The 16,122-nt window shown below is 36.9% G+C and overlaps 1 protein-coding gene across 2 annotated transcripts in view; it reads right to left on the reverse strand.

Moving 5' to 3' along the window:
* Window positions 1-4,428: 4,428 nt before the first annotated feature.
* The window catches only part of ALY3 (DNA binding protein), a 37,389-nt gene continuing 25,695 nt past the window's right edge, over window positions 4,429-16,122 (reverse strand). For both annotated transcript variants that reach the window (XM_086450496.1, XM_086450497.1), the window contains exons 17-21: window positions 15,862-16,023; window positions 6,432-6,575; window positions 6,095-6,313; window positions 5,192-5,467; window positions 4,429-4,769 (exon numbers count right to left, since the gene is read on the reverse strand). In XM_086450496.1, the coding sequence (XP_086306622.1) occupies window positions 4,605-4,769; window positions 5,192-5,467; window positions 6,095-6,313; window positions 6,432-6,575; window positions 15,862-16,023 (966 nt within the window). In that variant the 3' untranslated portion in view covers window positions 4,429-4,604. The remainder of the gene's footprint in view (window positions 4,770-5,191; window positions 5,468-6,094; window positions 6,314-6,431; window positions 6,576-15,861; window positions 16,024-16,122) is intronic.

Raw genomic sequence — 16,122 nt, forward strand, 5'->3', positions numbered from 1 at the left:
GGAGTTGGCTAAACGAATCTCTCAAGAGAATTATAATTTCTGTCAATTCTTACTCATACATTTAGTTCCTCATTTCAATTGTTACTATACACCTATAATTAAAAAATAATGCAAATGTTTAATGGGTTTAAATTTTGGAATTATTTAAATTGTTTTCCTATTGAGCAATCTTTGATTAAGTGAAAATTGTGTGGGATGAGCCGAAAAATTATTTTTGTAATCATATTTGTTCCATAACGATGATACAAATGATTGATCTCTAACGATATGCCGATGGGTCACACGTGGGATTTCTTACTTCATCACATCATGGGATGGTTCATCGGCCGAAGATTTAGCCACTATGGGGGAATCTAGAGAACAGTTTGGATATAATTTGACTACAACACTATAAAAAAGTTCAAAAATTCTTTTGTACATGAAATTTTACAGTACTCATATCCAAGTATTTAGAGAATTCCCCTATTTTTTTTAAATTTATTATTTTTATATCTCATCTTTCAAAATCACTACTACTACCCTTTATCTTTGAACTCATCCTTATGTAAATTAAGAATATATGATGCTTTTATGTATGTATATCAAACATTTAAGCTTTATTACAAACCAACAACACTTAGACATGTATACACATATATATAAAAAATATATATAATAAGAAAATAAATTTTTTTTTTGTGATTAATCATACTTTTAACACAAATCTTTATAATGAAAGGCACAAACTATCGTACTTAATTGAGTTACTAAGACTTATGCCCAAAAAATCTAAGAGGGGAGAGAAGACATATAAAAGGAGTGAAAAGACTAATTGTTGATCGATAATCGTGAGATTCAATGACAAACAATGGTTAGTTATAGTCTAATTATGAAACCTTTAAGTGTAAAGAGTGAATAATGAAGATATTATTATGCGATATTGAGATATAATTTTTTTTTTTTCACAAGAATACTAGTTAATTTGTATTTTTAACCCTCTTTGCACAAAATATTTTTGATTTGTTTAATTCGGAAAAAGAATAAATCGTGAATGATTCGAAAAAATTTAAAAAATCATGAATTTTTATAAGAGCTGAGTTGGGTGGCAGTTTTAATCGTTGTATGCATCATTCGGAAGATTTGGGTATAATTCATGAACTATTCAAAGAATTACTAACTATGATTTGCGAACGAACGATGTGTGTTAATTGATGAGACTACAAAGAGAATCGACACAAGACAAGAACTTCAGAGAGCTCATTTGGAGTTCAATATTAAAACTTGTTTTGACATCTCATCTCGGACGAGATATCCAATATATTTGAGTCATCTCGGATGAGATTTAAAAATAGTCATGATTTTTTTATGCCCCCTTTGACAACAGTCCTTGACATGGCACAAGCTAGAATCATTGACTTTTCCTTGGGATACACAATTGCACATCCCCATATATGTGTAATTGTGTATCTTGAGAAAAATTCTTGATTCTAGCACAAACCATGTTAGGGGGTGTCAGACAATCATTATTCTTAAAAAAAAAAAAAAAAAAAAAAAAAAAAAATGCAACAAACCATGTCGTTGAGATGACTTGTCAACTTGTCTCGGTGGTGGACAATACTGAGACAACTCAGACGAGTCGTCTCGGTCTCAGATGAGAGTTAAAATCATGGGTTGGGACCCTATGGTCACACATCAAGGAGATTTATTGAACTCTTTGGCTTCTAAGCATTGTCTTTGATGGTCAACATTCCAAAGAAAATCGGACAGAAGTACATCAATCAAATGGCTACAAAAATCAGTAATTCTTAGGAAGGGAATAGAGAACTCATAAGTTAATAATAACCATACGATCGGATTGATCAACCGATATTTATATCAACAATGATGTTATTTCCTCTTATGAATCCCACATAAATGACACATCATAAAGAGTGGGAACGATCGGGGGCAGGGCCCACAATTGTATTGTCTCCCACTAAACTTTCACAGCCATCCGATGTCAATACATGTTGTTTTCTTGATCGTTGTTCTAAATCTTCTAGAAAACCCGGAAGCATGGAATAATTGAAGCATTAACAGCACTTTAATGTAACACATTTCGCTGTCCATCATATTTCTTTCTTTTAAGAACCTTAAAACTGAGACTCTCTTAAGAGTTTTAGTCCCACATCGGTCAAAATATTTAAACTATAAAACTTCATATGGCTAGTGGTAGATGCCCTTAAACCATAAAACTTCAGATAGGTCGGTGCTCCGCTAACCCGCTCAAACCTAAAGAATCGATCCAATTAGACAGTCATCATTTTTTTTAATTTCACCTTAACCATCAACAATTATCATCCTCGATCATCATTAATGTCACCAAAGCCTAACCTATAATTTTGGGGTGGGCTGAATGAATCGTGTGGAGGGCCAAATCCATGTGGACCCAACACATTAAGTCACGTACTAGGATTCCTCTAAGAATTAGTTAGAGTCCTAGTGAGATTGGATACCTATTGTATTAGGAGATTGCAATCTCTTTACCTATTTATCCCTATAAATAGATAATGATACGTACGTCAAATACAACAGAAGAAACATAAATTCTCTCTATTTCCTCTCCTATCTAAGTTATGCAAATTTCTAAGTTTCTATTAAAGATCGTAGGGTTTAAGGTGTAAAAAAAATCGTGACTGCTCTAGTAGCGTCGACGCAATATGTGTTTGGACTTTTCGATCTTTAACGATCGATTCAACATGACACGACTCTAGGTTTGGATCTCCGTTGCGTTTAATAAGTATGCTCCCTCAAATCTTAACACAATCTATATAATAATATAATTATCATAATCCAATAATTTTCAAGTTGAAGTTCTCAATTATGTGAGCTATGACTCTAGAGTCTAACTAAAATATATGGTATATATACCAAAAAATAATTAATCCCTCCACTCAAGCATATGAGCTAATAATTATGATGATTTAATTATAAATCTAAAAATCCAAATATAGATTTTACAATATTCTAATAAAATTCTTAATCATAAAAGATTTGAACAATTAGAAAAATCTAAACTTCATTAAAAATCTTATTTGTAGAAAATGAGCACTTAGGGGGGGGGGGGGGGGATCTATTATTCTACTCAAACCTTATATGTCCATTTTAAACATCAATTTTACCATTTGTAGAAAATCGTAAATTTTTTTATCCAAAATTCCATCATTTTATACCTTTTCAAAAATCGTATCTTGACATGAGATTTGAAGTCTTAAGTTTAACGAGGGTCAAAAATTTTTATCCAAAAGGTTGATGATGACTGAATTAGAAAGAACCAATAGGTGTTTTTGGCCGGAGGTTGAAAACGAGAGCATTTGGATGAGTATTAGAATATTAGAGAAGACCAAGGTCAAAGTCAAGGGTTATGTCATTAATTTGGTAACACACAGGTATCTCAAATATTCACCAAAATGTGGAGAATATGACTAGATCTTTGTTTGTTTTTGTTTTTTAATTATTTCATTTAAATTAGATGATGATCTTCTTGATTGGTTAGTAACGTGATGATTATCATGTTCTCAAAAGAAACTTTGAGAGGTCAAAGAGGAGGTTTTATAAGGTGACCATAAAACTGAAGACCGACTATGTTTTATGGAATTAAAATGTTGGATAATTAAAAAAAAAAACATGTTTTTTAGATTGAGTGTAGCAGATATGAAGATATTGAGAAAATGAGTTGAAAGACTAAGAATAATAAAATTAAAAATAAATACATTTGTGAAAAATTAAGTCAATTGAGATGATTTGATCATGCACAACAAGAGATAACAACCCTAACGAAAAAAAACATTGTTACATGTTCTCTCCACACAATCTCCCATCAAAAAGAGAAATCCTTAAAATCATCGACTTCTCGCTCAAAATAAAAATAAAAAAATGAGGATCAGTATACAAATGACGATCTCTTAGATGGTAGGGCTGTTAATGGATTGGACCAGACCCAAATTCGATCCGATAACTTCAGGGCTAGATTGATGTTTTGGATTCCGATAAGGATCTGATCCGATATCTCATTGGATTGGATCTGGATCAGCCATGTCCAGATCCGATAATACGTTAGAAAGAATATATTTATTGATACGTATGAAGTTTATTTAAATTTTGTACATATAATCAGGTTTGGCCCAATTCAGATCCGATCGTTGGATCTTAATATTGAGCTCCAATAAAACCCAATCCGATAAGGTAAGGGTATGATCCGATCCTTATTGGATTGATACCAAATCAACCCTGATCCCATCCAGACCCAATCCATTGACAGCCCTACTGGATGGATCTCTCCTTACCCTTAAAAATACAACTATTTCTCTACTCACAGAAGCGTGGCTGCTCTGTAGAATCAACAAAAATGGCATACTCAGGTAACCCTAACATGGTTAATAGTGGTTGTTTTACCAAGGAAAAATGTACTTGTTTAAGATTAAACGAGTTCTTTAATTAGCATCAATACGCGTGTCAAACCCTGTTATAAGAGGGTAAAACGGAGAGAAATATACAACAAACTGTAATCTGACAAGTTTAGAATACGACCAACTTCACTTACCAATGTATGTTGCATGTTTACACGGCAGAAAGGACAGACTCTTTTAAGTTGGTATGAGCGCCAATATCTGGTTCTTGACTAATCCCATGCACATTTGTATCTCTCTGTAGATGGGAAGGTTTTGAGAACAACACGGCTGAAAGCTTGTAACAGCAGAGTCTAGTATCTGGGCCACCTCGGCTGGCGGATACTGTCTCTCCGTACACGTCTGCGTGTTTTGAGAGAACAAACTAGACATCAAAAGCTAATTATCTAAATTCCCAGACTATAACCAAGTCCACAATTTTTATTTTTTAAAAATATATCGTAAAATATAGAGACTTAACTTATCATAAACATGGTTCAAAGTTTCTCTGTTTAAAAATGTTTTGGAAGAAAATTTTGATTTAAACCGAGACTAGAACTAAATATTGACCCTAAAACATTGAATGTTTGGGGAATATTTAGGATGAGACTGTTTTTGTTTTTCTCCTGACCGAAACATTGCATCAAATGAGATATTTTAAGCCGGATCACAACTAGAAAATGCCATAGACCAAAGCAGAACAAACATGATCCAACAGTCTGGTTTAGACATATGAGATGCATGTAAAAGATAGCATGTTTTGGGAGCTTTATTGCCCAGTTTACCTGAATCATGAGCAAAGTGGCAACACAAGATGAGATGAGCTCTGAAGGAATGTGCACTTCACCATGGTCAGCACTGTGTAGTTTCATTGTTGGCTCCAATGCACAGGAATTTGTGGGATCCTGATGGGCCAAATTGGGAAGGCTGGAATCTGGTGCAGTGGAAGATCGTGTGGCCGATACGCCAGAATCAACTCCATGATGACGATTATTTGCAGAATCTAAAGCCTCTCCAACTCTTGCAAAAGCATCTCCCCCTTCCTTGAAAGAGGACATTGCCTGAAAATTGTTAGACAAAATTTTTATTAGATTAAGTGAAGTAGAAATAGAGAACATAATATGGGTGGGCACCGCAATGGATGATTTAGCATCATGTACGTGGCTACAATAGCTGGATTAACCATTAATCTATGTCATCCAACCAAAAGATAAACACCTAGTATGAATCACAACTCGCAACACAAAATGGCAGTAATCAAACAATCCTTTTGAGAATCAAAAACTTTTCGGACGGCTAATGTAAAGGTGCTCAACTACAGATGGTGTTTGATCGATGTGTTGCAGGTTATTGCCAAACAAAGTGGTAATCATTAATTGCAAAATCTTTAGAGTTTATGGAACAATTGGAGCACGGGAAGGTTAGGCCCCACAATGAATATTGGGGATGATGCCTGGGTTTGGTATTTCCTCTGCTAGAATCAACAGAGAGAGACAACATATAAAAACAAGGTTCAAATTCTAGAATTCATCTTTAAAATGGTTAAAGAAGGTTAAATTTGGAACAAGGAGTACAGAACTGGAAGAGAGTTGGTCATTTGACTATCAACTAAAGCAGATAATTTGTCAATAACTGAAGAGAAAATAAGATCAAAAGAGCAGTGACATAGTTCAAAAGCATTCATATACCTGCACAGCTGCGTTTACCATTGTTTGGGCTTTCAATCTAGAGCTCTCAAGAATTTCAACCACACGGGACCCTGATTCTTGAGGGGGAATTGCTGATTGATCAAAAGAACATGGTATCCCAACAGGGCCTCCTTTACTGGCCATGGGCTTCAGCCAAGGTGGCGGGGAATTTCCATGGTAGGTGTTGCGTTGCCTTAAATACAGTAGTGCAGAGGAAACCTGTAAATGAGGAAAATAAACAAGAAGTTACTTAGTGGAAGATCAGAAAAAAAAGAATAATAATAATACTTGAAGAACTAAAACACAGGTGAAAATGAGTTCCAGGAAAGCCACATGCCTGGTCATTTGCTTCCTTTAGTTGCAAGAGTACTGTGGCGTACTGCTTCTTGAAAGGCTCAGAATCCTTGAGAGAGCTGTCTCCCTCTTTTTGGTTTTCCAATATTCCGTCATTCATGTGCCTCAGCTCCAACACCAAAGCTTCCTATAAATTAAATAAAAAAGGAGAGCAATTTAATTCCAGAATATCTTGACAAAAAAACCTAGAGAGTACTTTGATACATAAACTGAAACAGAAACACCAAAAGCTAGAGTGAGAAAACCCTGGTTTGCCACAAACGTAAGATCCATCCCAACAAATGTCACAAAAAAATCCTTGCAGTCCTCCCAGCAAGCAAATCAAGTTCAAAAGCAGTACCCAGTTAGAGTGAGAAGGGTGAGCTAAGCTAGAGGTAAATGTCAATCTATTAGATTTATATAAGCGCAACAATTTGGTATAAAACAAGCTCAAGGTCATAAAGTAGCTCAAAAAGCTGGATTTCAGCAAAAAATTTGATGAGTAGTTATAAGGCCAAATAGATAAGTCTTACAGTACTAAATGGAATACCTGCAGCTGGCTGGTATAAATATACAGAAAATAAAAAGCGGTCGAGGCTTTCTTCAACATTTTATTTTATAAATTTTGAGTTTAGGGAAGAGATTGGACCAAGCTTCTTCATTTAATGTTTCCTTTTACTTGAGAATCATAAAACATACATACATACATATATATATGGATGGTGTTCGGCAGCCAACATTAGGGAGCCAATGTTGTCCTATATGGCTTAAAAGTTTCGGATTGAGTTGATTTTTTGTAAGGATGATCTCTATGGTGAGGAGATCATCCTCACAAAAAATCAGCCCAATCTGAACCTTTTAAGTCCATCAAAAGTGGTTTACAAATTTTCGGTAAAAAATCGACGGTCTACAATTTCTAAACCATTTTTGATGGGGTTAGAAGTTTTAGATTGGGCTGATTCTTTGTGAGGATGATCCTCTCACCATAGAGATCATCCTCACAAAAAATCAGCCCAATCCAAAATTTTTAAGCCATATAGGACAAACGTGTTCGCTCTCTAACGTTAGCTGCAGAACCTGACCCTATATATAGTTTGAATAAAAACAAAAACAAAGCTTCGTTCTCCAGTAAAGTGTTCACTTCTTTTTCGTCAGGTTTCATTTGATTGGTTGTGGATCGGATGATGGAAAAACCAGCAAGGGGGCTTAGTCAAGTCAAGCAGCGAGTGGAGCTTTCAAAGCAAAGCGAGCTAACCTACTTCGCCATCCTCTGCAGTAGAGCCAGCTATCTCATCCATGGGAACATCAAGGTCGAGGGACCACAATGTCTCTGATAAATCAAATAGTACTTCTGATGCACCAACCATACTAGGGCCTTTTGCTGATTCAACATCCACACATCAACTGATGACCCGAATTCGAGATGGGACCAACAAGCCTCAAAGTTATAGGGATCTGCACTACGGTCTAAAGGTGGGGGAGAAAAGGGTAGTCACTCCAAGGAGGGATCAACGAGTGCGTACAAGGATGCTAAAGGCAAAGGTAAGGTGCTCAAATGCTTCATCTGTGGGGGGTACAGACCACAAGGCTCATGTGAGCACTAATAATAGTATCCTCAATGCTCTCTTGGTGGAGAAAGAGGAAGAGAAGATATATGTGCATATATATATATATATATATATATAGTGTTGACACCGTCCATCTATTCCTCCCATCAGACCTGTCCAGACCTAAGCATTTATGAACCTATACATAGGTCTTGGACCCATAGCTCAGAAGGTTCACATATTGCAATGCAACTTTCAGGGCTTGGGTTCAAATCCCCATCCCCCCCCCCCCTACAAAAGAGAAATGAAAATCTAAAAGCACCAGACAATAAACAAATTGACTATAATACATGAAAAATGAATTTCTGAAGTTTTTGCATACTTACACAAGGAAAAATTACGGGATCCAATTATTATTTTTTAAATGTCTATTCAAAGTCATGAACATGTGAAATTACTTTTGGTTGACATCAATGTTAATTTACCAAGGAAAAATGCTAAGCCTAGGTTTTGTTGCTCCTAGTCTTTTAAGCTTTTTGGATGCTAATTTTACTTCAAACAACTTTCCTACTGGATAGCATCAACTCAGAATCAAGAAACTATTTTTTTTTTACGGGTAGAATCATGAAACTTGTTACTCAATGGATTCGTCTATCTTAAGATTTATCATTTGAGCAATACTCAAATCAAGATAAAATGAAGACTGAAGAGAGATTGTTCTCACTACTTGTGTTGTTGACATGATGCACATCTAAAGGGTTGAGACCTCCATTTGGCAGGTAACCTAAATAGACTTGATCATATGATCCTACTACTACAACCAAGAAGAATGATTGAAAAGTAATTGTCAAGTCTCATAATGAGAGCTTGGCAGATATATATATTAATAAAAGAGTAAATGGACGTAAACGCCCTTACATAGAAATATAAAAATATAAAAATAAACATTAAACATAAACATTATTTCCAATACCCCCCTCAAGCTGAAGCAAATATATCAACTAAGCCCAGCTTGACAAGATGAGAGTTAGTAATAGAAGGACCAACAGACTTCGTAAGCATATCGGCAAGCTGATCTGAAGAAGTTACAAAAACTGTCTGAAAAGCACTAGATCAAACTTTTTCCCTGAGAAAGCGAATATCAACCTCTATATGCTTGGTCCTTTCATGAAGAACTAAATCAGAGGCAAGCATGATGGCAGATTTGTTATCACAAAATAAAGTGAAAGAGCCAGAGACAGGAAATCCTACCTCCGTCAGTAAATATCTAAGTCAAATAAGCTCACAAGTATCAATGGCCATAGCCCGATACTCAACTTCAACAGAAGAACGGGAAACTACACTCTGTTTCTTACTTTTCCATGAGATCAAATTACTACCATGAAAAATAAAAAAACTAGAGGTAAATCACCTATCTGTAAGAGAACCAGCGTAATCAGTATCAGTGAAACAAGACAATTGTGGCTGAACAGTAGATGAGTAGAAAATCTCAAGAGTAGGACGAGACTTCAAGTAGCAAAGAATACAATAAACGATATCAAGATGAGAGGAGTGCGGAGCATGCATGAATTGACTGACTACACTAACCACAAAAGTCAAATCCGATCTAGTGTAAGTCAGATAAATCAGACAACCTATGAGTCTCTGATAAAAAGAAGGATCAGATAAAAGATCACTTGACTCGGCATGAAGACGATGATTTTAATCCATAGGGGAGGAGGCAAGGGTGGAACTAGTAAGGAGTTGGGAAATTTGAGACACCCCTATATTTTCAACTAATTACATGCTCCATTTGTCCCCACTCCCTCACTTCTCTCCCCATTTGCCCCCACACCCTCACCTCCCTCCAATTTTTGCCCCCCCTTCAATTTTTTGTTGATGACATTGCCTCTTGACCGGACCTTCTCATATACTAATTAGAAATGACCTAAATATCATTTTCTTCAACTTCTAATCAAAAACCTCTGAATTTCTCCCTAAAACCGTTTATTTTCAAGTTTTTCAACTATACAACTAACCATAGTTTGCCCCTACAACAAGAAATTACTGGATTCGCCCCTGAGAGGAGGCAGGACGACAACCAAACATCTCAATGTCTTGAAGAAGTTCCAATGTGTATTTGCGCTGAGATAGCGAAATACCACGACGAAAATGGGCTATTATCCCCAAGAAGTACTTAAGGGGATCCAAGTCCTTAACCTCAAAAGAACGACTCAATAGCATCTTTACTCAATCAATCCACTATGTATCATCTCCAGTCACGATAATATCATCCACATAAACCAAAACGATGGTGCAACAACCATCTACGCAGCATGGCATCTGAAAAACTCCATAAATAAAATAACCTCAGAGAAACGTTGAAACCAGGCTTGTGGGGACTACTTCAGACCATACAGAGATTTGAGAAGACGACATACCTTCCCCAAATATTCCCCCTATAGACGAAACCCAGGAGGGGGTCCATGTAAATAACCTCAGCCAGATTACCATTCAAAAAGGCATTCTTCACATCGAGTTGGTGAAAAGGCCACGAGTGACATGCAATTAAAGAGATAAGGAGGCAAATAGTGGAGAGTTAGGCTACATAAGCAAATGTAGCACCAAAATCTTTTCCTGGAGTCTGCGTGAAGCCTTAGCAACGAGGTGTGTCTTGTACCGATCAATAGTGTTATCCGCGAGATATTTAACTGTGAAAACCCATTTACAACCAACAATCCAGTCCCCACAGGGAAGGAGAACAAACTCTCATGTGTGATTTTTCTACAAGGCATCCATCTCAGCAATCATGGCTCCAGTCCACTTACAATCTCGCAACGCCTCTAATACAACCTAGGAACTTGAATATAATCAGTGGCGACAAGGTAGGCTTGATAAGAGGGAAATAGTCATTGATAGAAAACAAACTGGGCAATAGAATGATCAGTAACACACCCCCGCTTACCTTTGCCAAGTGCAATAGACAAGTAAGAGTCAGAAATAAAAAGAATAAGAGTAGGAGTAGAAGAGGGTATACCTGAGTCTAAGGTCGAGAGGGGCAAGGGCAACAAGAGTAAACCTTAAGCGTCAGCGAAAATGAAGATGAAGATAGAGAAAAAACTGGAGATGATAGCACTATAGGAGAGGAATCCTGTAAAGGAAAAGAGTCTTACAAAGGAGAGTCCTACAAAGAAGATGTAGCACGAAAGAAAGAAATATTTTCAGAAAAAAAATGACATCCAAAATAATGAATTACACGATGAGAAATAGGATCATAATAGTGATACCCCTTTGACATAAACAAATACCTCAAGAAAACACACCAAATGGTTTTGTCATCTAATTTCGTGCGTTAAGAAGTCTTGCCTTAAACAAAACAAATGCATCAAAAGACTCTAAGAGTAATGGGGAAAAGAATGCTATTAGGACGAAGAACATGAAAACTCCTTGGAACAAGGTTAAGGAGAAAAACCGCAGTGAGGACTGTCATATTCTAGTATAACTTGGAAACATGCATCCCTTGAAGAAAGCAACTAACAATGTTCATGAGGTGGCGATTTTTGCATTCTGCCACCCCGTTCTGTTCAGAAGTGTAAGGACCCGTTAACTGATGAAGCATACCATGCTCACGAAGGTGGGATCGAATCCCATCAGAAATGAATAGTTGTCAATAAATGTAACATGATATCTATGACCATTAAAAGCAGTAACAGGAGAACGCCCCCACACATCAGAATGAGCTAAATCAAATATTGCATTAAACTGATGCATACGAGGAATATAACAAGTACGTGTATGTTTAGAAAGCTCACATAGAGCACTGAAACTTTTGTCCACAACAAGAAGTTTTTAAAACAGGAAATAAAGCACATAAATGCTGAAATTTAGCATGTCCTAAGCGAACATGCCATAAATCTAAAGTCTGAGAATAAAAAGTATGGCTCCTAGAGGGTGGAAGTACAGAAGCTGGACCAGCAATAGGTTGAAAACCAAATAAGTACAGCCCATCCGAGAATACCCCTTACCAAAAATCATCCTCGAAGTCAAGTCCTGAAAAATATAGTGAGTAGGAAAAAAAGGTAACGGGAGCAATTTAGAGATTTTGTAGTACTACTCCCAAACAAAAGGTTAAGAGATAGGTTAGGAAAATGAAGAACAGATTCAAGAAAAAAATCAAAAGATAAGGGGATTGGTACCCTTGTTGTGGATAGGAGTAAGGGACCCATCAACAAAGCGGATCTCCTTATGAGTAACAGGAAAAATAAAAGTAAAATGACTAGACCCACCGATTATGTGATCAGAGGCACCGGAATCAATTACCCAAGTCAGAAGAGAAGAGTCAGATTGAGTGACATGAAATGCAGAAGATGTACCTGGTAGCTTGGTAACTGAGGTCACAGTCGAATAAGAGTAAGTATGAGCATGGATCTGATCTAGTACAATAGCGACAATCTGAGTCTGAAGTTTTGCAAATCAATAGTGCCAAGGAAAATAGGAGTATTAGTAGGAACTGATGATTACTCCACAGTAGCAGCATAGGGAGCAGACTGTCCCAAAAAAGGGGTGGTAGAAGATCACAACAGATGGGGATAGAGTTAAATACAGAGAACCTTCTCATGGAAAATTTTCCCACATTGATTGTAAGTTAGACTACTCCCTTTACCACGCCCACGGCCTCCACGACCTTGACTCTCAGATCCCTGAGTGCAAGAGTCAAAAAAATTCGAATTGACTACTAGAGCCATCTGATTTGTAGCTGAAGCATAGATAATGCTAAGGGCCTAAGTCTGAGAAGTAACTACACGATGACAACGCTCATCACTATCAATGGTTGCAAATGTCTCAAATAAAAACGATAAAGGAGTGGTGTTAAGGATTTAGGTCCGAAGTGCCTCAAACTCTGGATGTAAACCCATGAGAAATTGGTATGTCTGATGTCGAGCAATCCTTGTAACCATATAGTTGGCTGCCTCTACAAACAACTCAGTCATAGACTCATAGTAAGAGAGCTCCTTCCAACAGGTCTAAAGAAATCTAAAATAATCAATGACGCTCTGAGTCCCTTAGGTAGCCTGGGCAATGTCTTAATAAAGCTCACAAATCCTCGAGTCATTCCTAACATGCATGTATGTCTAAGTGAGGGCTAACCACAAAGAGGAGACAGTCTCATGTACATGAACATGGTGTAGATGCACTACTCCATGGAGTTAAAAAGTCATCCAAGAATTGTGTTGTTATCAATCTCCTATTGCTCAATTTTGGGATTAGTAAGGGGTGGCTTATTAATGGTGCCCGAAAGCCATCTAAATTTCTATCTACTACCCAAATAAAGCCGAACAGACCGAGACCAGGACTAAAAATTTCGACCACCTAGTAAGGCATTGGTGATTTGTTGGGCTTAGAAATTTGCTCCAAGAATGGTGTTGGAGTCCTTGGTCTCTTGATGCGATGTCATTGCTTACTATGAACAAGAAGGAAAGAACTTTGGTTTGAAGGGAGATCTCTTATACCCTCAATCAAAGAAGGAATGAACCACGAGGTACCAAACACACCACTAAAAGAACAGCAGCACAAGTAGCCACCAAAAAGCTGATCCTAGGCCACAAACACACAGCCAAACAACAGTATTTTGCTGTCGCAGGCCTCCAAACCTAGTCTGTTGCTGTCGTAGGTCCCCAAAGAAGGCAGTGATGCTGTCGCAGGCCCCCAAGCAGGTATTTGATGTTGTCACAGGTCTCCAAACCTAGCCTGTTGTTGTAGTAGGTCCTCGAGGGAGGCTGTGGTGCTGTCACAGGCTGCCAAGCAGTCCCTATTGCTGTTGCAGATCACAAAAAAAAAAAAAAAACAGCAACCTTGCTGTCAAAAATCGCAGAAAGAACCCTAGTTACTATCGCAGGCCACTAGATCCCTTCTATTGCTGTTGCAGGTCCCAAAAACAGCACTCTTGTGCAGAAGCAGGCAGAAAACCTCCACCCCTTGTTGCTGTCGCAAATCTCCAAGCAGTTCAGCAAGAGTTGAAAAAATCCTAAAAAACCCCATCAAAGGGTAAAATCATAGCGCTGAAACTTTATCGCAGCATGTGATCACAGGCACTATCTTTATCGCAACACACGATTAAGGGATCATAAATCAGACAGAAAGAAAAAGGAACCCCTGAAGGGGATAACTCCTAACGAAGCTCTTGCTAGGTCATGAGGTATTCGAGATCTGGTGGGTTAATGAGAGAAGAAGGGGCAGGAAAAGAAAAGAAGAAAAAAATCAAGGTTCCAAGAATTGAAGAGAAAAAACAAGGAGTTGGGGATGATGGATCCTCTAGGGCTCTGATACCAAGAAGAATAATTGAAAAATAATTGTCAAGTCTCATAATGAGAGCTTGGCACATATATATATTGATAAAAAAAGTGAATGAACGTAAACGCCCTTACATAGAAATAATAGAAACATTATTTTCAATACCTACTACTACAACCAACTAATTCTCTTAGATGGTTAGAGAAAAACCTTGACCTTCCAGAAAAGTCTCTTGGGAGGATGGTTTTTCTCATCCTTCCATCTGGAATTCCTTTAAATCTTGATTGCACTTTGATTACTTTTGGTTATAAAGCTTCTTTGCTAATGCCTATTGCCGTTGGCTTGGGTTTTCTCTTCTTTCACATGTTATTGATTACCATCAATTAATCAAGTTTTTGCAGATCTCATGTTCATGTAGATTACAGCATGCCCCCCAAAAAATTGTTGTCACTCTACGTCATGCTAATAACAATAAAAAATGTAAGACGAGGCATTCTCATCCTTGTTTCTGTAATATTTCGGTAAATCCTTCTTATTCCCAATTTTTATCATCAAATATAATATTTCCTCCTTTGAATTTTTCTTTTTCTTTTTGTTGTTTTTTTTTGGGCCGAGATCAGAGGTCTATAATTTGGTTGCTTGAAAGTGATAAATTGATTTTTGATCTTTTAGTGGATTCAGTAAACAATACCAAAGCATCAAACTAGCATGGAAAACACTCTACAAGTAAAGTTAAATACATGATGTATTATAATGTGTGTGTGCGTGTGTGTCTGTGTGTTGTGCAATGAAATCATTTTGTAAGTGAAACTATTCCCCGTACATGACACACAAGTTCACCAGTGAGACAATCGGAACCCTGGACATCACTAAAGAATGCAAAATTTCAAAATATGACACCTATCAGCCTAAGTATATATTTTTTTCCTTTGATAAATGCCACTAAGTATGCACAGTCACTTGAGAATATTTTGGATGAAGGAGATGATCTTAGAAAGGTTAGCAACATCTAGCAAATTGGTCAGCTTAAATGTTGGTCTTAGCCATTAAATATTTGGTGACAGCTATCAGCCCATCTCATCCTTTATCAAGGAATGCAATTTTTCATTACCCCTGAAGAAATAATTCAAATATTAAAAGAGAGATGAACTACTAGAAATCAATTTTTCAGTACGATTAGCAAGTTGTAGTTGTTAGATATCCAGTAGCTTCTGGTAACACATCTAGAAAGACTGACAACCTTACAATGATGTCTTAAGAGGGTAAGATAAGACTAATATGCATGCATATGTACGGATACATTGGTACATGTATCCAGATCCATTTCCTAACTCTGCTAGCAAAAACACAGTTCTCTCTCAATGTACTAAAACATAAAAAATATATAAATTTCTTCACATAATTAATTCTGTAAGGCGCAAACAATTAGGGAACTGAGAATAGCAGCATCCATGGGGAATTTTATGATTTACAAGGAGGTAGAGTGCTATAGATTTAAAATGTAATGATACGGGGTTACTTTAACAAAAAATTAAAAGTCTAAAAAGCTCCTTTAAAGGAAGAAAATTTATAGTAAACAGCTAACTCAATGCATATATATGAGTATTAAGTGGTAACCTTTTTATCCAGAGCACGAGTCAGCTCAGATAGAGCACGTACATCAGCTTCCCTTGCTTGTATCTGTGCCAGGGTACAGGGCTCGGAATATGCCGCTTTTTGTGCATTAACAATTTCACTAGCTGCAGCTTTCGCTTGTGAAATGGCATTGATTGTGTCCCCCTGTTCAAACAAGTTGCAGTATAATTGACTTAAAAATTACATATAACCAATCTAACTTCTAATTGTTTGTTTTGTGCTAGCAAAATCCCAAGAATCTTA

This window comes from Akebia trifoliata, chromosome 8 (assembly GCF_017979445.1).
Source record: "Akebia trifoliata isolate Shusen 1 chromosome 8, ASM1797944v1, whole genome shotgun sequence".
Taxonomy (NCBI): domain Eukaryota; kingdom Viridiplantae; phylum Streptophyta; class Magnoliopsida; order Ranunculales; family Lardizabalaceae; genus Akebia; species Akebia trifoliata.